The sequence below is a fragment of the Armigeres subalbatus genome, chromosome 3, assembly GCF_024139115.2.
Source record: "Armigeres subalbatus isolate Guangzhou_Male chromosome 3, GZ_Asu_2, whole genome shotgun sequence".
Taxonomy (NCBI): Eukaryota; Metazoa; Arthropoda; class Insecta; order Diptera; family Culicidae; genus Armigeres; species Armigeres subalbatus.
In genome coordinates this window covers 49479127-49504620 of record NC_085141.1, presented here as the reverse complement: position 1 = coordinate 49504620, position 25494 = coordinate 49479127, and the positions used below count along the sequence as shown (strand labels likewise).

General features: G+C 38.1%; 1 protein-coding gene across 4 annotated transcripts in view; it reads right to left on the bottom strand.

The window, feature by feature from the left end:
- The window catches only part of LOC134227499 (latrophilin-like protein LAT-2), a 349547-nt gene that overhangs the window by 35841 nt on the left and 288212 nt on the right, over window positions 1-25494 (bottom strand). For all 4 annotated transcript variants that reach the window (XM_062709034.1, XM_062709035.1, XM_062709036.1 and 1 more), the window contains one exon: window positions 22967-23068. In XM_062709034.1, coding sequence (XP_062565018.1) covers window positions 22967-23068 — 102 coding nt within the window. The remainder of the gene's footprint in view (window positions 1-22966; window positions 23069-25494) is intronic.

Below are 25494 nucleotides of genomic sequence, written 5' to 3'. Positions count from 1 at the left end.
GAACTTAAACTTACAGATGCGACCGGAAGAGTCACTAGACAACGATTGTATCTCGAACAGTTTGACTTCAAGATGGTCTATAAGAAGGGAAAACAGAACGTTGTTGCAGATGGACTCTCCAGAATTCAAAACCCGGAACTAAATCTGCAAGAACTGAAAAATGAATGCTTCGAAAATAATATAAGCTATGGACCGCACATTATCAATAAATATAAAAATCAATTGATAATCAAAATTTCCGACGATAACAGAAAAAGTCCTCATTTGAGATGTACCATATTCCCTGGCCAAACTAGACATGTTTTTTATAGAAAGGAATACACAGATGCAGATCTTCTACAATTACTAAAAGCCTACCTAGATCCCGGAGCGGTTAATGGAATATTTGCCCCAATAGAAGTGGTAAACAGCTGCAAAAAACTGATTGAACAAAATTTAAAAAAGGTTAAAGTAGAATTCTCTAATATTAAACTGCCCGATTTAGTCTCGTTTCAGGACCAACAGGAGTTCATTAAAAAATGTCACAATTTCAACCACCGAGGATACAAGCTGACCTACGGCGAAATACAAAAATCAGTTTATTTCCCAGGCATGCTTGGAAAAGTTAAAGCCTTCATAAGCAATTGTGAAGATTGTAAATTTTCCAAGTACGAGAGAAAACCATTTAAAATTCCCATATCCAGAAGAATTTACGAGAAACCATTCGAAAATGTGTATATAGACGTTTATGACAAGGACACCGAAAAATTTCTCACACTCGTAGATTCTTTTTCAAAATTCGCTCAGATCTATAAAATAATTCACGAAACCGCTGATGAGCTGATAGAAACTTTGACAGAATATTTTAAAACATTTGGACTTCCTAAAATGATCACTTGCGATCAGGCAAAAAGCTTTCATAACGCAAAATTGAAGAACTTTATGAAAAATCACAATATTTCACTTCATTTTGCCAGCTGCAGTAATAGCAATGGAATCGTGGAACGTTTCCATAACACATTGTTAGAAATGTACTTGGCAAATAGAAGAAAAGTAGAACACTTAACTTTGTATGAGGGACTTGCCCTCATCACAGCAATTTACAACGAGTCAAAACACTCGACGACGAATTTGACTCCACGACAAATAATATTTGGAAATTCGACATCTCTAAATTTAGACGAAATAAACCTAGCAAAACAGCAGACTATACAAACCGCTAGAGATCACATTAAAATTTCAGCAGACAATCATAATGCAAAGTTGCCCACTATGGATTACGATAATTTCAAAAAAATGACTAGACCAACGATATTAGTTAAAGGCAAAGCTAAACCTTCACCTGGAGGCCATCGCTATAGACTAATTGAGATAAAAACACAGACGGACAAGACCGTAACCGATGAAAAAGACATAAAGACTCACAAGAAACATACAAAGACTTAAGTCCAATTATTCAAAATTATTTACAGACTTTGTCTATGGACAACAACAGTACGGACGGACCTCCTGATACACGACCTAAACAAGAATCCTTTGGCAATCATATCTCTTGGACCAGCTCGTATCAGTAATGACTACATCAGATTAGTTCACCGGATCAACCTTAACTTAATAAGCAGAACCGTTCAGGATTTAAATGACCAAGCTCAGGATAGAATGGGTAATCAAAGTCTAATGAGTTCTTTAGTTAAAACCAAAATTGTAAAATTGAACTTAACTTTCAAGAAATTACAACCCTCTAGAGTTAGAAGATGGGAATCGTTAGGGAAATTTTGGAAATACATCTCCGGGAGTCCTGATGCAGAGGATTTGAGAATTATAAACAAAACTTCGAACTCACTTATAGATCAGAATGATAAACAGATCAATATTAATCATATTTTTGAAAATAGAATCAATAATATTTCAAATTACATATTAACTATGATGCATAGTATGGATTCATTAACTTCAAGGACTTTAACTGGTTTCGATATAGTAAATTTCTTGTTTAATATTGACGAACTCATTAAACAGCTAGAATACATAGAAGAAGCTATAGATTTGGCCAGGCGCAATATACCGAGCAGCCGAATCATCAGTTTGGCGGAGCTGGAAGCAGTACAGCAGTTCCTAGTGCACCAGGGTCTGGAAACAATTCTTGTTCTGGATATCGCTAGCGCTTATATTATCAATAACAAAGACACTATCGTATACATCCTTAAAGTACCCTGAGTCAAGAATGCGGAATATACCTTGAACTACGTTGAATCAGTAATTTCAAACAATACCAGGATTTTCCTGACCTCCACTATTATTTGAATGGTCCAACATTATACAGTACCAAATCTCCATGTCCTAAATACAGGGACATTCATATATGCCCCACGTCACAATTGGAGCCCGCGACTGAGTGCATCCAACAAATCATGAAAGGTGAAACAGCACAATGCCCTATGGAGAAAGTCTACAAAGGCAACATCATCAGAAAAGTGGATGACGGTAGCATTTTCATCAATAACGCGGATATTCAATTAGCATCCAACTGCTCAAATCAACAACGGAATTGAAAGGATCATTCCTTATACAGTTTTCGAGTTGTATGCTAAAACTAAACGGGGAAGAGTATAGCAACAGCAACATAGAAATTCCAGTAAAACCGTTTATACCAACAATAGGAGTAAAGGTAAATTCAACCGTCATCATAAACCGCATTCCTTTAGAGTACTTGCAGGAACTTCATCTGGAACAGCGCAAACACATCAAACATCTCAACCTGACAACGGAAAACCTCAACTGGAACATACATTTATTCGGATGGCTATCCTTCGGCGGAATATCGACAGTTTCTGTACTTCTAATAGCCATTTTTGCAGTTTATATAATCAAATCACTCATCCCACAAAGGACAACGTTGGTTATCTCTGAAGACGCGAATCCAAAAGACGAGATGAAAAGGAGCAAGTTTCCGGACATACCATTCATACCACAAGAATGAATCAAAACCATGGATCAATACGCTGAGGACAGCTTTTCTTCAAAGGGGGAGCCGTTAGGAACCTCTGCCGGTAAATCACGCCACGTTGCGCGCCAAGCTTCATACAGGTGCAGGAAAGCTTGGTAAGCAATTTTAAATTATAAAAGAGCCAGCGCCACGCGGCTCGCTCTCTCTTTCTTCTGTTAGTGTAGTGTCAGGTAGTTTAAGTTGTTGTTCCGGTTAAGAATAGATGTAAATGTGTAAAAGTGATAATTAAGTTTTTTTAAAAATTATTCCCGGATGACAACATTCCTTACTCAAAGTGTTCGCGTTTTCGCACACTGCGGCGCACAACTGTCATTTTTGTTGATTTAGCTTTGCTGCGTCGCAGCATGCGTGAAATAATAAAAATAACAGTTGTGCGTAACTTCCGTATCGAGTGGTGCGCCCCCGAAAACGCGAGCACTTTAAAACTTGGATTCCGTAAGGAGTGACTTTAAAGACCCTCTAGATATTCGTGTAAGCCTAGAAGTCTTACTCCATAAATTTCTAGGATGACCATTAGCATATGCCATGAACGCATTTTATTCTAGAACCCCAAAGGCATGTACCAAATTTAAAACAGGCTCTGGTGTAGATCCTAATGCTTTACTCCAGGGTTTTCTTGGATGACCATGAACATTTGAAATGGGTGCATTCTATTCTACGTACCATAAAAGGCATGTATAACTATTCAAATAGGCCGAAAGAGCTCTGGTTACGCGTGAAGTTCCTGAGGATTGTTCAAGTGCAATGAAAGCGGTATATTCTATGTACCACAAAGGGCATATGCCACTTTTGAAACAATCCGAAAGGTATCTGGTTGCGTGTGAAGATCCTGAGGCCTATTCTAACATTTTCTTGGAAGACCATAAACATATGCAATGGACGTATTCTATTCTATTTACCACAAAGGGTATGTACCACTTTTGAAACAAGCCAAACGATCTCTGGGTACCCATGCAGATTTAAAGGCCTATTCCAGGGTTTTCTTGGATGGCCATGAACCTATGCAATGGACGCAATCTGTTCTATGTACCACAAAGGGCATGTAACACTTTTGAAAAAAATTGATAGATCTTTGGTTACGCGTGTAGATCTTAAGGCCTTTTCCAGGGTTTTCTTGGAGGACCATGAACATAGGCAATAAAGGCGTTCTATTCTATGTACCACAAAGGGCATGTACCAGTTTTGAAACAATCTAAAAGATCTCTGGTTACGCGTGTAGACCTGAAGGCTTTTTCCAGGGTTTTCTTGGCTGACCATGAACATATGCAATGAAAGCGCCAGAGAGATTTCTTCGATAGCGCAAAACATATGTAGTGATCACATTTGATTTCAAGATGCGCAAAAAGCGTGTACCACTTTTGAGACAAGTCCATAGACCCATGGTTATGAGTGTAGACCTTAAGGCCTTACTCCAGAGATTTCTTGGATGACTCGGAAGTCGGAACATATACTGTGAACGCAATCTATGCTAAGTACCACAAAGAGCATGTACCGTATTTGAATTTGCATAATAGGCCTTTGGTTACGCGAGTAGATCTTTAGGCTTCACTCCAGAGATTTCTCGGATGACTAAGACCTCATTTCAGGGATTTTGCATTACAAGCATATACTGTGAACACCTTCAATTCTAAGAAGCGCAAAGAGCTTGTAGCATATTTGAAACTGGTTGAATGGCCTTTGGTTACGCGTGTAGACTCTTAAGCCTTACTTCAAAGATTTCTTGTATAACCATGGGCATAAGCTGTAAACCTTGACAATGGGCAAAAAGTATATGAGTTTCTGTTTCCAAAACTGTCAAAATTATCCAAATCGGTTGAAAATTGTTGAAGTTATGAGAATATCAATTTAGTGGAACACGGGTACCCTGTCGGCCATCCACGTGTGTATTTTTTGTTGGCCGCATAAGGGTTAAACTGAAATTTTTGCCTTCATAAGTGTTTTTTTTTTATTTTTGTTGTGTGGAAAATTTCTAATGTATATAAACACATTTTGCATTTTTTGTGGAAATTTTATATTTGTTTATTGCGCATACTCTGATTTTTGACGTAAACTACGTCTAAGGGGAAGACTCGGATACAGGGTGACAAATGAAAATTTCCAAATTCGAGACCGTCACGAAATCATGTAAGATTTCAAATGTTAATAGCTCCTTTATTTTTCAATGGATTTTCGAGATTTTATTATCAATCGAATCGGAAACTCTCCAGCAATTTTTTAAGCTCATTGGAACTATTGATTATCGATGTAAAAACATTGAAAATACCAATTCTTTACCAACCCAGTAAAATTTCAGAGTTTCGTTACGACCGCCGTCTGGTGCCGTTGGTTCTTGCGCTCTACTTTTGTGCGGTGATTCGCACAAAAAGTACAACAATAGAACCAGAGCAATGACCGCGGTCGGAGCAAAAAAGTAGTGCTTATGAAAAAGTGCTACAGATGCTGGACATGTTGATGTAAGCAAGATGTGATCATTAAAATTGATTATCAACTATAAACAAGATTATCTTACTATTTAGGCAGCACCCCTTTAACCTTTTGTCTGTGCTCTGGGGTCAATATTATAGTGAATACGATAGACCATCTGATTATTTAATATATGTTTAGACCATTTATGTGAATTTCTCTGAGTGTTAGAAAGTCCACTGTTTCAAAGCTTTCAATTTTGAAAAGCTTAGACAGAAAGCGCATACGTTGAAGTATGACCCCGGACTACTTTGAAAGGCTGCCTTTTTTTTAGTTTTCAACCGATTCTCCTAATTTTTGGTAGTTTGGTTAAACTCGCCGAGATCTGTTCCATAGGAGCAAATTCGCTTGAAAAATTGTAAAAACTTTTTTTTATTTTTTGGCCAATTTTGGATTTTTTGGGCTGTTTCGAAAGATAATTTAATCTTGTTTTAGGTAGTTACCAAAGATTGACATAAGACAAAAAACGAACAAATTTCTCTTTCCCTAAAGAAGACACTAATCTTGTGTCGAAACGATAAATAAAACTCGTTTCAATTAGATGAGACTGCATAGCCGTATTACTCATAATTTATGATTGAACGTTACAGTCGACTCTACCACAGTAAGTTGCTCATTAATATATTAAAATATATGAGTACGTTGGCAACATACACGCTAAAAATGAACTACTCAAAATTGAGTCGAATCCGACTCATTTTCATTAAAAAAGGGACAACTCAAAATTTGGGTAAAAGATACTACTTCAATAAAATGATGATTTCGCGAAAGTTAAGCTTGGCCTTCCATCAATTTTTAATACGACAGATGCGAATCAAGTTTATCTATCTATCTAAGTGCATTTTACGACAAACAGACTCCTAGTTTAAGTGCAATCATTATTTTATTGAAGTAGTATCTTTTACTCAAATTTTGAGTTGTCCCGTTTTTAATGAAAATGAGTCGGATTCGACTCAATTTTGAGTAGTTAATTTTTAGCGTGTAGGAAATTTAGCGAGCGAATAAATCGTTTTTATTGCGAAACAATTTGCTGCTTGCAAGAAGAATTATTAAGGAAATACTAAATCGTGGGAAATTAATTGAGCACGTAAAAGAATAACATATCAATAATGAGCATTTTTGTTTTCATTATAACTTTGCTTACGAAATCGATCGGTTCGCAACAACAACCGTCTTACAGATTAGGAAATATTCTTCGAAGTCTTCGGGTTGATTATATTTAGGGGGAGATCCTCCAGTGCCGGACACATAAGCCATTTGACAAAAAAAACTCTAACTATCCGGATTATGTTTCCTTTTATACCTTATACATAAAAAATAGCCATTGATGATTTATACAAGCTATATTTGATCATTTGGAAACGTTTTACGACGATGAGTTTTGGAGAAAAAATTTACGGTTCAGAAAAATATCTCCTAGTACCGGACACTATTGCATCAAATGTTCAAATATTGTTCAAATGTGACTAAGTTCCTGTTCCTGACAATATCATTCAGAATAATCATATTTTTCACGTGCTTCAAGCTGTAAATTTTAAAAATTGTTAATAGAGCCTATTTGACTCTTCAGCTAAATTTTTTACATCTTAATCCAAATTCTCACCTTTTTGAATGTCCTCTTCAATTTTTGTTTCTGCTAATTTCTGTGGCTTTCTCAGCAAGAAGAAACAATTTAATTGAAGTAAGTGTAACAAAACAGGTGTAAAAAATGGCTATGAAAAATCTCAATGTCCGAACACCACAATTACATGGTACATCTAACAACTCATCATCATTATTTAAAATATGGCTAATATGGACCAACTTCACATGCAGAATGCATTAGATTGATTTTAATATTGTTGGTTCAAACCTTCTAAAATAACGCGAAACATCAAAATTTTAAGCATTTTTATTCAATTTCAAATTTTGTACAAAGCTTACCACATGAAAATCTGATATCCCATGCCGTTAAAGGCCTGCGCTGTCCTGCGCTGGGGGATCTCCCCCTAAATAGTTAATGAGCCGCCTCACGAAACATTCTTTCACATACGGGGCGATTTCCATACAAACTTCAAACTGCTCGTACTCAGTTAAATTACAACCAAACCAATTCAGTTGAAAATTTAGGAGGTTCATCAAAACAGCAAATGTTATCGTTCAAGCATAGGGGAGCGAAAAAGTCAAAATTTCAATCACTCTAAGCTCTAAGCAAATTAATTATTATCTTATGATCTGCTTTACGTAGTTTACGTTGGGCGGTCGTATCTTGTATATAACCCTTCCGTTTTTTTATTGCCAATTTAGTATTTTTCGAGACGTAATTTATTTTTAATATTTGTATCGGCACAAATAGTTTTCAGATAATGATATATTATATTCCAAGCAAAAATAAATATTTGAGCAATGCTCTCCGGTTGTGGATAGCAAGCATCACTGAAACATTCCGGACCCCAGTGGGGTCGTGGGATCAAAGCCCACCGAAGAGGCGGTTACCCTCCAATACCTTTTCCGAACTAAATCTATCACATGTTGTAGGGGAACTGGGGGTAGGACGCCCACGTTAAGGAAAATGCCATTTTTATCAATGAAAACCACCATTTCAGCCAGTTTTCATCAGCGCATACTGAAGAACAGCATATCTGCGACTGACTACCGATAACAGATATCTAATTGTCCATTTTATTGCACAGAAATTTGATTTTTAAAAAGCACCCGAAAAAAAAAATGATTTTGAAACCATGCGGGTGAGATGCGCCAGTGGATGGGTTAAAACGCGCATGTGCTTATCGTACTGATTTTCATTTTGATTGCCTACATTAAGGCAATTAACCGAATGTTTCAGCTGTTTCGGTCATACGAAATGAGCATGGGCGTAATGCCCCACACCGACCTCAGAAGTTTGAAGGCCCATAAAATCGTTTTAAAACCATTTTTGACGACGATTTCGTGTGGAACATAAAGAACACGAGTAAGCAGCATGGCTCATGGCTCAATTATTAATTTATCAATGTATAACAGCGACAGAAAGACTAAATTTCACCGAGCTAGAATTGCATCAAAACACGCAAAAATCGTTTTTTCGAGTCGAGAAAAATCATGAAATATATGTATCCAATGGCAATATTTTTCATTGCTTTATCGTATAGACTATTGAAAATAATCAAAATGGGGATATTCAACCTTATTCAGGGGTGGCGCGTTTTAACCCCTATGGGCGTGCTACCCCCACTTCCCCTACATATGCATAATCATGTTTCAGACATAGTAATTAATTTCCACACCAGGTGGCTTAATACCCGGCATATAGGCAATTAACTTTGAATGTACTGATAGGATTCTTGTTTTACCCGATTTACATTTTCTCAGTTTTGCGCTTATCCTTAACTAGTTTATTTGTGGACGCAGAAGCGCCCGAGGCAGGTATTTTTTTTTAATATAAACAATTCATTAATTCATGCATTTAAAAACAAAATTCAACGTCTGTTGTCTGTGATTTTTTTCATCAAATGCTGTGTCTGGTTGTCTAAGGTTGTCACTGGTTTTGTTTTCTGCATCTGATATAAAAAAGAATTGAAGTGTCAAATATTTTATTTTTTGTGAGAATTTCCCCGCGTGCTGCGTCTGGTTGGCTAGTCACCGGACAGACAAACAGGGCTATACTATATATAATAGCCCTGTTTGTCTGTCCGGTGACTAGCCAACCAGACGCAGCATGCGGGGAAATTCTTACAAAAAATAAAATATTTGACACTTCCATTCTTTTTTACTACCGTGGACCCCCGGTAATATGACCGTTTTTAATCTGAACACTTTTTAATTTGAACCCCGTTCGTTTGAACATCGTTCAAATTAAAAATGGTTCAAACGTCATTTAGCACGTGGAATCGATAGAAGAAAAATGGAACATCGTGAAACGGAATGCAGAATCAAAACAAACCAGCAAAGAGAGCAGCCAGAAACCAGTTTTTCTGATGTAAATAGAGTAACCAGAAGTTCAAATTAGAAATGAACCCCGTTAATTTGAATGAGGTACCGTTCAAATTATCGGGGGTCCACGGTATCAGATACAGAAAACAAAACCAGTGACAACCAGACACAGCATTTGATGAAAAAAAATCACAGACAACAGACGTTGAAAATTTTGATTGAAAAAAAAAACACTTGCCATGGGCGCTACTGCGTCCACAAATAAGCTAGTTATATATAGTATGTTTACCGTACACTAATTACCATCTAATTGTTCTTGAAATATTTTGAATTTTTAGAAACACTTTGCCAAGATTTCAGTGAATAATTCTAAAAATTCTGAATTTCTAAATTCTGAATTCCTAAGAGAAATTCTTCTGAATTCCTGAGGAGAAACCATCAGACTTCCTGATAGTAAATCGTCTGAATTCCAGAAAGGAAATTGCTTGACTTTCTGAAATAAATCTGCCTGAACTTCGAAGAGTCTGAATTAGTCAGAACAATTTATCAGAATTTTTGAGAGGAATTCGTCTAAATTTCTGGGATCAATTTTTCTAAATTCTTGAGAGGATTTATTTTGAATTCCTAGGAGACAATTGTTCGATTTCCTAAGAAGCATTCGTCAGAATTCCTGAGAGAAATTTGTCTGAAAAAATCAGAAGTGTTATGTACAAGACACAACCGCCCAACGTAAACTACGTAAGACGATCCCCACCAGTGCGTGAATAAAGCCAAAATAGCAACCTCTATCATGACGCGAACTCGCACCGGTCGTTGGTAAACGGGTGTGGGAAATGTAAACGCAACCTTCGGTGAATAGCGAGTTGGTAAATTTGGCGACCCGCTCCAACCGTTGCCAAACCATCACACGGAAATATAAAGTAACCCATAAATAAAAAATCTGCCGTCTTCTACAAAATTGTTCGGATGATTAAAACCATCATGACGAAAGCAAGTTTAGTTAATAATACAACCGCTTGGCGGCGCTAGTGTATTGGAAATAAACTGATAGGTCAGGTATCTCAAAATATGTAATTTTTAGAATATTGCCGCCTTCTACAAAGTTGTTCGGGTGGTCAAAACCATTATGACCAACGCAGGTTTAGATTAAGATATAACCGTATGGTGGCGCTAGTGTATAAGAAATAACCTGCTAGGTTAGATATTTCAAAAACTGAATTTTTTAGAATATTGCCGTATTCCACAAAGTTGTTCGGGTGGTGAAAACCGTCATGATGCAAGCAAGTTTAGTTTTAAACACAATCGCTTAGCGGCGCTAGTGTATAAGAAATAAACTGATAGGTTAAATATCTCAAAATCTAGAATTTTCAGAATATTGCCGTATTCTACAAAGTTACTTGCCATAAGACGAGTTCGTACAATTCCATTTAATTCCACCACTTGGTTGTACCTTTGGCAGATACTACAGTAAGACCATCTTCAGTGTCTCGTACTTGACTCGATTCGACTCAACTCGAGCGCCAACGAGTATTGCGGTTTCAAACTAACCCGAATAGAAAATACAATAGAATTACATTAAAATATCATAAAATTACAATACATTTTATTGATGAACATTCAATTCTATTGTTCTTCTATTGTACCAATTAAATTGCCTTATTGTTGTTCCAATAAACTTACAATAAAATCTATTGACAGAAAAATGTTGACAATAGAATAACAATAAATTCTATAGTAATGGCAAAAATTTGTTCGAGAAAAAAACGATTTTTTTATTGTTACGATAACTAACAACCCTTAATTTTTATTGTAAAACTGCCATTTACAATAGGATTTATGGGGGGAAACAATATTCTCAATTGTTATTCTTTTGTGAGCAACAATAGAGATTATTGTAAATACAATAAAATTTATCGTATTGTTACAATTATTTCTATTGTAATTCTATTGGACTTTTTTATTCGGGAAACTTCTGGTTTTGACTACCCTTTTAAATCTTACATAATAACCAACCTAACAGATAATTCGGATAACTTTGTAGAAGATGGCCACTTTCTAACTCTAACGGATTTAGAAATATTTAACCTAACAGGTTATTTCTCATACACTAGCGCCGCTATGCGTATGAATTCCAAACTAAACTAGTCTCCATCATAAATGTTATGGCTAACCGAACAACTTTGTAGAAAACAAAATCTTTCTAAGTCTAAGTTTCTAAGATATCCACCTCACTAAATTATTGCATATAAGCTAGCGCCACCTACCAGATGTGTGTCTAGCTAATCTGATAATCACAAAATGCATTACGCACATATTTATATTACAAAAGTTGGAGCGCGTTCAGAACGAATTGAAAATAAATAATATTTTTTTCCTGATTTTATTTATTTCCGTGTCTGCCTCAATAGCAACCGGATATTCACCACCGGTGCGAAGCATGATTGCACTTCAACAACCTTGATAGAAACAACCGGTGCGAGAACAAGTGCATAAATAAAATATGAACGCATTTCGTTCCTATACTAGACACTCATTTGGATACACATTGGTGGGGATCGTCTAAAGCAGTTTTGTTCATTGAGGATTGTAGTGCCATCATGCATGAATATTTTTAGAAAATTCATTTGATGTCACTGGTTTCGAACAAAACTAGCGTATCTTAAGATATGAAAATTGTTGGATACGACAATTGTTTAAAAAATTTACTATGAAAACCCAAATTTAGTCCTCAGTGGTAATGATGCCTTTCTTGGATCCGAATTGCCTAGATTTGGGTTTTGAAGCATTTGATGAAATATTTCAATAGAAGAAGCCCTAGGGAAGCATCCTCTTTTCCGTTTGCAACATTTATTATTCAGAAACATTCCAATTATAGGCATAACTTGTTTTTCGTGCATCACTAGAAATCATAAAATGTCAATCATGTACCAAAACCCAATTAAATTGGTTGTGGTGCGCGCGAGTCGTAAACGTGGCGGACGGGAAAAGATAGTGTGTGTGTTATTACATTCTAACTCCTACTGTCTGGCAGTGTTGGTAAAATCTCAAAATCTCAAATCTCATCGGCGATTCAAACCATGCGTGAGTCAAATCCCATCAGAATTATGACCGAGAGATTTGCTCATGATTTGAATCGCATTTTGCATCATTGCATGATATTTACGTGTTCTTCATTGTTGAATGCATTGAATTAACTATTTTTCGTCTAAAACAATGGCTAATAATTATATATAAACAAAACATATGTCTCGATTGCGTTTTGACGCTTTTTAGAACGAAATCATTTTTCGGTGAGTGAGCGAAGCGATGCGATTCTGGCCGAGAAACTCAAGCGCGATGCCTCCCCTACAGAATCGCAGGCGAGTTAGCTCGTGCATGAAACCTCGATGATTCAGATTTGAGTATGATTCTACCAACACCAAGTGTCATTATGGATAAAATATTCGTGCAAACATTTTATTAATATAATTGCAAAACTTTTGAATCAGGGAGCAAGAAGGTGATAGCTCTATTGTATCTCATATAGCCTGTTTCAAGAACGTATGCGTTCCGACGCTTTTGTCGTATACAATAAGTACCGCATTATTGCACCCACGTATTATAAAAAATATCTTAAGTGCATTCACACTTCCTGAATCAAAGTTAAATCCTCCTGATTCAGGCGCACATTTAATTGGACAAAATATTATTAGGCCGATATAAATATTTTTTTTAATATGTCTCACCCACATTGTTATTTTGCTCAAAAATAACAACTTGAGGGGCAACAAAAAAAAAATCCGGTAAATTTTGAGAACTTTCAAAACATTCTTTCATTTAAATCCGAGGAGTTTTTTTTATTTTATTTTTTATCCATTTTAATATTTATTTTTTACTAGCAGACCCGTCGAACTTTGCTTCGCCTAAAATTGATTTATTCTCTGATAAATTCTCGAGTTATGCAGAAATCTTTGGTTCATTTGTATGGGAGCCCCCCTTTCCATAAAGGGGAGGCGTTGCAAACCACCACAGAAACATGTCTTCTCTTCCAAAACCTCCACACGCCAGATTTGTTACCATTTGCTTGATCTCGAGTTATGATGAAATTGGTGTTTCATTTGTATATAAGCCAGGTTTCCAAGAGGAGAGGGGTCTCTAACCATCTTAAGAACCTTCCCCGGCCCCAAAAACCTCTGCATTCAAATTTTCATGCCGCTCGATTCAGTAGAAGAAGAAGATTACCTCCTCCCCCTTGACTTTGCGGAGACCATAATTTTTAATAAAAACGGCCTTATTAGTTTTCAGTTTGCGAAAAAATACATTTTCCAAAGTCGTTTTTTAATATAAATTGATTGCATTACTAGCAAGGGCATTAGCATTGATAACAATTGATCGTCTCATGCCTGCACAAACATGCCCCTATCTGGATCACTTTTATACACCATGCACTACATTACGCATTTTGTTTTCGAGCGCGGTCACTGGTCCGGCTCTATTATTCTACATTTTGTGCGAAACACCGCACAAAAGGAGAATATAAAAATAACCGCACTGAACGGCGACGGCGAAACGAGACTCTTGCTGACAAGAAAAGAGGTGCTGCCAAAATGGTCCGATACCTATTTTAACATTCATAACCCAAAGTTTCAATATAATTGACAAATTGGTAGAGAATTTCCAAATCGATTGATATATAAATCTCAAAATCCATCGGAAGATAAAGGCGCTATTAAAGTTCAAAATCTTACATGATTTCGTGACGGTCTCGAATTTGGAAATTTTCATTTGTCACCCTGTATCCGAGTCTTCCCCTTAGACGTAGTTTACGTCAAAAACTCAAAGGTGCAGCCCATTCAGGTTTTACGCAAAGGTGACGTTGAACTACGTAGCTGTATGTAATGTTAGGGTGGTTCAGAAAATCGATTTTGCTCCACAGTGCTCATCTGATTCTTTACCATGTTCAGAGTGTCCTCTGAAAATTTTAGCTCATTTGGAATAAAACTGATTTAGCACAAGCCGTTTCAAGTTTGCATGCAAATTAGTATGGGGGAATTTATTTTGACGTAAACTACGTCTAAGGGGAAGACTCGGATACAGGGTGACAAATGAAAATTTCCAAATTCGAGACCGTCACGAAATCATGAAAGATTTTGAACGTTAATAGCGCCATTATCTTCCGATGGATTATTGAGATTTATATATCAATCGACTCGAAATTCTCTACCAATTTGTCAATTGTATTGAAACTTCGGTTATGAACGTTAAAATAGGGTATCGGATCATTTTGGCAGCACCCTCTTTCTTGTCCGCTAGAGTCTCCGGCCGTCGCCGTTCAGTGCAGTTGGCTTTTGGGCTCTGCTTTTTGTGCGGTGTTTCGCAAAGGAGCCGGACCAGTGACCGCGGTCGAAACAAATGTAACAAAAATGCGTAATGTAGTGCATGCCGTTTAAAAAGTTATGCAGATAGGGGCAAGTTTGTGCAGGCATGAGACGATCAATTGTTATCAATGCCAATGCCCTTACTAGTAATGCAATCATCGCAATGTAATTGTACAAACATGTTTATATAAAAAAAAACGACGACTGGAAAAATATTAAGCTTTTTTTTTGCAAACTGAAAACTAATAAGGCCGTTACACATATTTATGGAAAATTATGATCTCCGCAAAGTCAAGGGGGAGGGGGTAATCTTCTTCTTCATCTACTGAATCGAGCGGCGTTAAAATTTGAATGCAGAGGTTTTTGGGGCCGGGAAGGTTCTTAAGATGGTTCGAGACCCCATCTCCTCTTTGAAACCTGGTTCCTATACAAATAAAACACCAAATTCATCATAACTCGAGATCAAGCAAATGGAACCAAATCTGGCGTGTGGAGTTTTTGGAAGAAAAGATATGTCGCAATCGAGTCGTATGTTTTGTTTATATGTGCAATTATTAGCCATTGTTTTAGACGGAAAACAGTTAATTCAATGCATTCAACAATGAAGAACACGTAAATATCATGCAATGATGCAAATTGCGATTCGAATCATGAGCAAATCTCTAGGCCATGATTCTGATGGGATTTGACTCACGCATGGTTTGAATCGCCAACAATTTGCATATCTTAAGATACGCTAGTTTTGTTCGAAACCAGTGACATAAGTAATCAAATGAATTTTCTAAAAATATTCATGCATGATGGCACTACAATCCTCAATGAACAAAACTGCCTTACGTAGTTTACGTTGGGCGGTTGTGTCTTGTACATAACCCTTCTGATTTTTTCATTATAATGTTAATGACGTTTCCCCATTAGGCGCATGTTAAAAGAAAACCTGCATAGCTAAAAGGGATACTCAACAGCTTTCACCCAACGAAAACCGCATGTTGATTAATCATCCCAATAATTAGCAATCGATTGTAAGACAGGTTGCGAATCTTTAGTCATGATCGTTAAACTTCTTTGAGGGCATCACTGAAATGTGCAGTGCAACATAGTAGCCTGAATTTGTGTGTGCTATCGTTCGCGCCACGAGCAGCAATGTTGCCTGTTGATGAGTTATGCAATTAGCTCCAGAAAACCACTGTATAAATTAAATTCGATTATCAATTATTGGGACGATTAATTAAGATGCGGTTTTCACTGAGTGAAAGCTGTTGAGTATTCCTTTTAGCTATGTAGGTTTTCTTTTAACATGCGATTGAGAGGGAAGCGTCATTAACAGTATAATGAAAAAATAAATTTCCCCATACTAATTTGCATGCAAACTTGAAACAACTTGTGCTAAATCAGTTTTAATCCAAATGAGCTCAAATTTTCAGAGGACACTCAGAACATGGTAAAGAATCAGATGAACACTGTGGAGCAAAATTTATTTTTTGAACCACCCTAGTAATGTACATGTTTTCGACTTTTCTATGCGATGAGACCAAAGAAAGCCTTTTTCAAGCCCAGGGTGAATCGCTTTCGTTGTTTATATAAGTTTCAATAACTTAGACTAAATGATAACAAAATTCCAATCATTTAGTTTAAGGCTCAAATTACCGTCATCCAGTCATTGACCAGAAAGACAGCCACGTGCTCGTACCACCCCCCCAGTAATAAAACCACCCACCGAGGAGAAAAAGCAGTCTCCAGCTGGATGGGGGAAGTATTTTTGTTTCAAAACTACATCATCCAATATCAAAGACATAATTATATCCGGTGGATGCTTCATTTAATTATATTTCGCATTAGTTTTCAAAAAAACTGCCTTTTGCAACATTTTTTCCCAAGAGGGTAAATCGACGATTTACTCTCACGCTCTCTCGTATTATTTATATACCTATAAGTGCTTATTACCAATCGATTCCAAAAAAAATATCGCCGATGACAACTCGCCTACTTTTCACACCTGAGAAGTTATCAAATAAAAATACCAATAATTCTAGATTGCTTTGAGAATAGGTCGTATGTGCAAAAGAGAGGCTCTCTTCGTTCACGCTCTCTTTCGCTTGTACATAAGCTAGTTTTGCATATTTTGCCACATTTTCATTTCAGAACGCTAGACAAAGCTAAAATCTTTAGATATCTGCCAAGAAATCTGAAGTAAACTTTATTATAGATCTGTAATAATCGAAAGAGAATGGAGGCAAAGAGAGACTCTCTTTTGCACATACGACCTATTCTCAAAGCACTCTAGAATTATCGTTTGAGAATGATTCAGCACAACCCTGACTGCTAAAGCTTCTCAAAGTTAAATCTCGGAAATCCATCTTTCAGTAAGTAAAATTTTCAAAAACCACTGACACAATCCAATTTTATAACAGTTGAATCTCTACACTTCATGGGATGCTTGGAGCATATTTTAGCTCTCGTCCAAATTGATAAAATGGCGACAAATCACATGGACATTATCTAAGTATCCAAAATTTTACGTGGACAGCCTTTAGTGTACCGCTGCAACCATCACCAACGTTAACTGGAACAGAGACTAAGCACCCGCCGCTAAGTCAGTCTAAAGCCTCGGTGGCTCATTACAGAAAAGCCCATCGTGGAATCTGGGCTGTCAACGGCGTTTGGCGGTCATCCTATGGAGTAAGTCAGAGCAGACGCTGTAAACAAGTTAAAATTATTATTGCTTCACGTGAATCAGCAAAAACGAGCCGAAGTTTCACAGAACGCATCCACTGCAGCAGCGAAGAAGATTCCGAGCCCTCTACTGGCATCAATAGACATAAGCGAGAAGTTGCCGTCAAACGCCCCCAAGCTTTCGAGAGAAAACGCGCGTGTAAGTTAGCAGAAACGAACTGCACCTGCTAAAAGCCGTGGAAGTTGCATTAATTTGACGTCAATGCTGGCTTGAAGTTGTAACCGTTGGTTACATTCCTAACTTGTGGCTCCACCACAATTCCAAAGCAATCCATCCCACGACTAGATACTCCCGAATCAAATATGAATACAGTATCATTAAATGAGACAGTTGGCACTCACGTAGTGACCTAATGCCTGTTTCACTCTCACGGCCATCCGTCACGCTGCAGTGACAGGTCAGTGTCGAGCAGTTTGAGCAGAGGCAAAAGATACACAGCCCTGTTGTAATCGCGTCGAGCCCACAGATGGAGCGCAAGTGTTATGCTCTACAGGCTGTAAAAACATAATGCGAACTACAGTGACTATAATAACAGTGTCGTCAAGTGTCAGAATTGGAACAGAATCGTCTGTCATTTCCATACAAATGCGCGTTCCAAACGAGCAGGAGACCTGTCAAACGTAACACATGACGTTACTCTTCTTATAGGACTCTAATGCGAACAACATTATTAATATTTTATCGGATTTTTGTATAAAAAGCCCGTCATTCCCTACAACTGGCTCTTTGGCTGAACTTTTCTAGAAAGGTCTAGAAGTGCGCGCGTGTGTAGTTTTCTTTAATGTGAGAGGTTCAATTAGTAAGATAGTTAATACAAAGTTCGTTAGTAAGGTGTTAGTCGCTGTAAAATTGTTATAAAAATTTATAGTTAAAATACTACACAAAGCAAACAACAAAAACGAACACGTTAAAAAGCAACAAGAAAAAGTATGGGCCTTTTTCTGTATTTTTGGAATAATCCCCAGCAACCTCGGCGGCGAGAATGGCGACAGAAGGTCGGCATCAGCAGCGCACCGCAATCTGCTTCAGCCAAAGCCGCCATTGTTATGGCACCCATGTGGCTCAACGCAACGGAGCCCAACACTTCGACCAGACGTCCGGTAACTTCACCGATGTTCGCCAACGCCTGCCGCTGGAGTCAAACCACGCTTCCGAGGCCGCTTTCCGCCATCTCCGTCGGCAACTGCTAGACTGGCTCAACGTAGATCCCGCGGTTCCCCAAAACCTGTCGACCGACCACAACCGCAAGAATAAACCCTCTGCAAAACTGACGTCACAATAATAAAACAGACAAGGTCGTAAAACTGAGCCAGTAGTTCCTAATTCAAGAGCATAGCCCTAGGTTAAAATGTTTCCGCCACTTTTGCTATTTTTCCGCTTTGTCGGGTCCACAAAGGGACCATCAGGCCTCGCCTTTCTAGGAACCCCCCCCCCCCTTCGATTTCAACGTTTTTCGTCTTACCAACAGCTACGAGCACCACTTTGTGAAACACCATTGGGTAAGGTAACTAGTATTGTACTCCTGCTTGATATGACAGTCCTCAGCTACGGAATTGAGAGACAAGTCCGCATAAAACGACCCCGAGATCCTTAATCCCTGAGCAGGCAAGTTTCAAAGTTTCCAGTTAGCCTTGCGAACAAAGGCGCAGAATCCAGAGATTGCGAGACAGATTCTTGATCCGATCTAGGATGTTTTCGAGTGGGAAACATTCTCGACACTCTGAGCATAGTGTATCCTTTGACTTTGTCACATACTCATGCAAAGCTTACTAAGTTGAAAAGCAGGGCAAGTTCCAGTTGGAATGTAGTGCTATGGGAGAAAGCCTGCGAATTGCGATGCACGTACGATATTGACTGATTCACCGAAACCGAATGCTAAACTGTTAGCAAGTTTTCAATAGCAAATATTATCTTACATAAATATTGTAACACACTGAAGTCGTTTTTTACGCGGAGGATATGGGCCGCGCAAATTAAAACAACGTGAAAAACCGCGAAAATTCCATAATATGTCTGAATAAACGACGTAAATCCCAAAATTCGAGTGAAAAAAAAATCGTATAAAAAGTGATTCCAGTAAAAATAATCGCGTAAAAAGCGACTTCAGTGTACATCGGGTATGAAGCATTGACTCTTCCTTGATTGAATGGTCCAAGAAAATTGAGAATCCACCGAGAAACGGCTGAGATATTAACAGTCAAAGTCTATCATATTTTCGTGACGTTTTTCGATTTTTTGCAACTCGTTTGAATGACTGAGATGGATCCGCCTGAATGAAGACATTGGAAATCGTCCGAATTCAGCGGCTGATCGCCGAAATGCTGTATCGCGTCAGCTATACCTAAGGTGGCAGCCCCACCAGCGCGATGTAGGTAACGCGACCCCGGTAAGGTAGCTTACTGGAGCCTCTCAAAAAAACAGAGGAAGGAAAAAAAATAGAACGTTATTTTTGGCAACCGACCCGGCAACGAAATAAGGACTTTGAATGGGAACTCGGTACCTGGAATGTAACGACCCTAAATGAACCTGGACGAGTAAGCCTTCTGGCTCGCGAACTGCAGAAGGTTGGAGTGAATGTGGCCGCTATTCAAGAAGTCCGATGCCCCGATCCAGAGAACGTGAATTCCGAGCCGTGGACACCACGACCAACACTGCATTCAAGTATAATATCTATCTCAGCGGCGGCGGCGGAAAAGCAGAGCATGGAGTTGGTTTCGTAGTGATGGGCTAGCAAATGAATCGAGTGATGCGGCGAACGAATCTGTGTGTTGAGGATACGGGGCAAATTCTTTAATTACAGCCTAATCAACGTTTACGCACCGACAAACGATAAATCCGACGACGTTAAGGACACGTTTTATGAATGTCTTGATAAAGCCTATGCAGAGTGCCCAAAGCATAACGCTCAGGTCGGTAGAGAGGACTTTTTCCGTCCCATAATCGGTAGGGGGAACCAATGACAACGGCCTACGGTTAGTAAATTTCGCTGCTGCCAGAGGGATGGCCATTAGTAGCACCTACTTTGCACGAAAGAACATCCGAAAGCACACCTGGAGACAACCAAATGGTGAAACTTGCAGCCGGATAGGCCATGTTCTGGTGAATGGGCACCAGTTCTCCGATGTTATCGATGTGCGGATATTCAGAGGTCCAAACATTGACTCTAATCACTACCTCGTTGTCAGTAAAATTTGATCACGGTTGTCAACTGTATCGAACGAAAGATCAGAGCGAACGATTGTCACCGGAAGGAGTACCGCCAGAAGCTCGACGAACTGATAAGTGCAATCAACGTTAGCGACAACATCAACGATCTATGGGAGTTGATCCATGGAACGGTGAGCACAACAGCACGAGAAGTGGTAGGCACTGCACAAAGGCGACCCAGGACGGGTTGGTTCGATGTGGAGTGTCAGAGAGTGACAGACGAGAAGAAAGTTGCCAGAAGCCGAATGCTTATGGAAAGGGGTCGCGACCCCCAACTTTGGGAAGCTATGCCCCAAGGAATCTCAGAAAGATTCCCATCGAAATCCTAGACGAGTTCTCTTCAGAATCACATAAGGAATTTCAACGGAATCCCTAACGTTTTATCAACGTAGGATTCTTATCGGCATCCCAGAAGGATTACCATCGGAATTGCAGAAGGATTTCCATTGGAATACCAGATAGATTACCAAAGGGATAGTAGAAGGATGCACATCGGAATGCACATGAAATGATTCCCATCGTAATCTCAGAAGGATTTGTATCGGAATCATAGGATTCCCATTGGCATCCTATTATGATTCTCATTTGAATCAGAAAAGGACACCCAATGAAATCCCAAAAGGATTCCTAACGGTATCGCAAAAGATATTGAATTCCTGGGGAATTTCTTTCGCTGCAAATCCTGGAGAGATTCTATTCGGAATTTCGGATGCGTTCCTTCCAAAATCCTGAAAGGATTATGTTAAGAATCGCAGAAAGATTCCGTATTGAATCCCAGAGGGATTGATCTCTAGAACGTGGAAGGATCCATTATACTCATCGAAACGAGACGGTGCAGGATTCGTACTGATATCCAACTACACTTAAAAAATCCTTATATGTTTTGTTAAAAATCATTCAGTCATATAGACGGACCGGACAAATTCATGGAAGCGAAAGTAAACAGACTTTTGCTCGCGAAATAATCACTTTGATACGTGGTGGAATTAAATGGAAAATACTAAACACGTCTTAGACCGTCACTTTGATCATTTTATTTTATTTTCCGATTCCGTGAACGGAATTTCACATGGGCTATTTAGGTATAGTAAAAGAAATTTCTTTCGAACACGATACAAATCTAGACCAACATTCGAAAAGGGCGTAACAGCCAAAATTTATTCCTTCTGATTCTTCGTCTACATACATAGCTCTATATGTGGACGAAGAATCAGAAGGAATAAATTTTGGCTGTTACGCCCTTTTCAAATGTTGGTCTAGAAATGTTATGTGTGAAAGCGTTGGTTCGGGAAATAGATTGTGAGTAATCGACCATTTGTCCAGTATGGAAATTACGTGTTCATCAGTAGTCGATAAGAGACCGACACAGTTCCTTCGTAGCTTAGTTGGTAAAAGCATCAGTCTAGCTAACTGAAGATCGTGCCCAAGTATTAATTATGGCATGAAATCAATTACAAATCAACATACTTAATGCTAAATGCATTAGATCAGTTTTAATGGTGTAAAGATACATTTATTCATCAACTGTCAGGCAACGATACACTAGTTCAGCATTACTTATGCTTTTTTTTCAACATGTCAAAGTAATTTAGCATTATTTCGGTCGTAAAAGGGCCCTTTTGCACTTTAAGTCAACTTTAATGGCTGTATTATATACAAGCATTTTGCCCAGAGGTGAGCCAGCCAAGGGCTGAAACCCTCTTAAATAAAGACAATAATAAGAACAAGCATTTATAGCTTCATGGTTACTTGGGTGGGTTCGAAAATCATCGAATGAAAGTGCTTACCTCCAATACTTCTTTCGATTCAAATCTTTCTGCCCTGCTGTACATCGAAACATTATAAAGTAAATTTCAAACATTATAACGTAAATTTGATAAACTTGACGAAACATGATTACCTTAATGTCTGTTTGCATAAATGCCTACAATACCTACCCACTAAAATACGTTATAATTTACTTGTCAAATAAACCCGAATATTGTAAATAACGTTTGACCTTCTGATGAACACTCCGTGCATTTTCTCGAACCAGTTGGGGAACTATCAAACCATACATAAACGTCCTGATTTGCAAACATCCTCCAACATTTTGTCCGGATCCTCTTCATCCACCCACGTATGTGTAACAAGACACCGCTATCGCAACAATAGCGAAGCAAAATAGTGTAATAAATCGTCGACTATGTGCTTGTGACGAGTATCCTGTTGGTGCATGTGAAACACGATGACTTCCATCCCACCATCTACATAGTATGTAAATGTGCCGCAGACCCCGGCCCCTCTGCCAACCTCCCCCCGAAAACTTACCTGGATGCCCTGTGCAATGCTGTAGATGGACCACAGCTCGACAACATTCCACATCGAGGCGATTGCTCCCAGAAAGACGACCGAGGACAGGACGATTAGAATCTGCAAAAGAGGATGAAAGAGCCACTGGATGTTAGTTTCGTGCAGATGCAGGTTCATGGCGGTAGGTTTGCTTGCTGTGAAGTGAGAGTTGAATAGATAAGCAATTTTAATTGAGAATATTGGAGCAACACAACACAACTCCGAAGCAGCAGCTGGTCAGTATGAAATTGAAATCACACGCTAGTTAGGCAGACTGGGATGAGTCGGACATACCAATGGAGAGGAAGAGCATTAAGAGCTGTAAGTATCTAAGACCTGCAGTGGACGTGAATTTACTACGAGAGGCAAAATGTATATTGGCATAGAAGTCTATAGTTGCTTATTCTCTGGGGGCGTGCTGTAGAGTAATATTGAAGAATAAATTTAGTATGCTTCCACCGGCTTATTAGAACTTATTTAAATGTATGTTGTTTTTGGATTAAATGTGAGCATAAATCCCCTCAATCTTTGAATACTAATTAAAGATCAAAACTTCTAATTGATTTCAGCATTGGTTTGAGTACGGACGAAACCGTTACTACGTCACTGAGTCTGAGCTCTGATTGAAATGAACTGAGGGTGAAGGGAGCTGCTGGCTCTAATCTGACTGGGAGGATATTGAACGAAATATGTCAAGCGGATGATTCGTAAATTGCTTTGACAACATATGGAAAACGATCGACGTTTTCTCAGCCTATGATGAAGAAATATTTCAACAAATTGAAATTAAGGTATTAAGGAATTTTCATTTTAATTGATTTTTGGGATACTTTGTAGGAAGGTTTGATTGAAATCGTTAAAGAGGACATCACAGAACAATTGGAAGCGGAAGACGAAAGTTGAGCAGCAACGTGAAGAAAATATAGATAAACAGGAGGAAGTAGTCAGGGAGATTTAGGAGGCTATATCAAAGCCACATGTCAACCAGTGTTGAGCTTAATTTGCGGCTTCATGTTCTGGCTCAGGATCCCGCTCAAAAGAGAAGTGTACGCGTAGAACCAATTATTAATGAGGACTTATGAATTTCTAAAATATTAAATTTATCACGCCAATCGTCTCAGTAGAGTTTTTCATCAAACAAATGAGCTTTATAAACAAACTTATGAAAAAAGCTGTATTTTTATGCTAAAACCTAGAAACTCTTCTTTTACTTTTCAACAAAAGCTACAAATGCGTCTGGAGTTTTTATACTCCTTGATTTTAATTTGCGTAGGATATTTTTTTATCACTTCGATCGTTAATTAATGCTTCATAAAAAAATAAAAAACGGTTCTGACACTTGTTTGTTGCATAAAGCGCTACCATAAGTTCATAAAATAGCTCAGGAATCGCCATAAAGATTATTTTTTAGATCCATAACTAAGCTGAAATTTGATAATTAATAGGAATAGGACAATATGTGCCATTAGACATGATCAAGAAGAAAAATAAATTTTCTGCTATTTTTCTATGAACGTATAACAAATGATCTAGAAATCTTTAGAAAATGATCCATTTCATATATAGGTTTTGATCCATTGCAATTGAATTTTGTTTAATTTTTACGGTGATGATGATTTATATAATTGGTCACATGATCCACAATTTGTGTGAATAGTGCCCTTCTTTGGAAGCATTATGGATCATATTATTTAAGATATGGATAATATCATCAAAACTGTGGATCATACGATTAAAATTGTGGATCATCATTACATCAAAAATCAAGAATTTTTATGGGTCATTTTACGAAAATTGATGAATCATCATTTGTTATATGTTGTTAGGAAAATAGCAGGAATTCAATTGTTTTTCTTGGTCATGTCTAACGGACATGACAATATTGTCCCATTAATTGCCAAAGTTAAGCAAAGTTATGGATCTTAAAATTATACTTCATGAGGGTATGCACGTCCGTGATAATGGTTTTCAATGTATACACTACTTTATTATTCAATCAATATCATAGCTGAGAATTTCCAATTCAAAGACCACCACTTCTATTTTACGTGCAAATTTTTCGATAATAAAACTAACAAATTAACACCTCAAACCAGATTTGAATAACGTGCCATCGTACAATGGGAATTTTTTTTCCATAACGCGAATAAATTCGATAACTCGGTTCGGTACAGGCGGATTGCGCTGAATTTTGACACAAATCGTTGAGCTTTCTGGGGAATCGTGCAAAGGTGCACACGGGTTGAAAGACTATTATTCTTCCATTTACTAATTATTTTTGCATTTCTCGTATACAAAGTATACGTAAAGGCTCCAAAAATGAACTTTTTATAGGAGCCCCGGAGACCCATAGTGTTATATACCGATCGACTCAGCTCGACGAATTGAAGAGATGTCTGTGTGTGTATGTGTGTGCGCAAAATAATGTCACTCAATTTTTAGGCACCTATCCTCAACCGATTTGCAACATGTTGCATTCGACGCGGAATCCTGTCCCATTGTTTTGT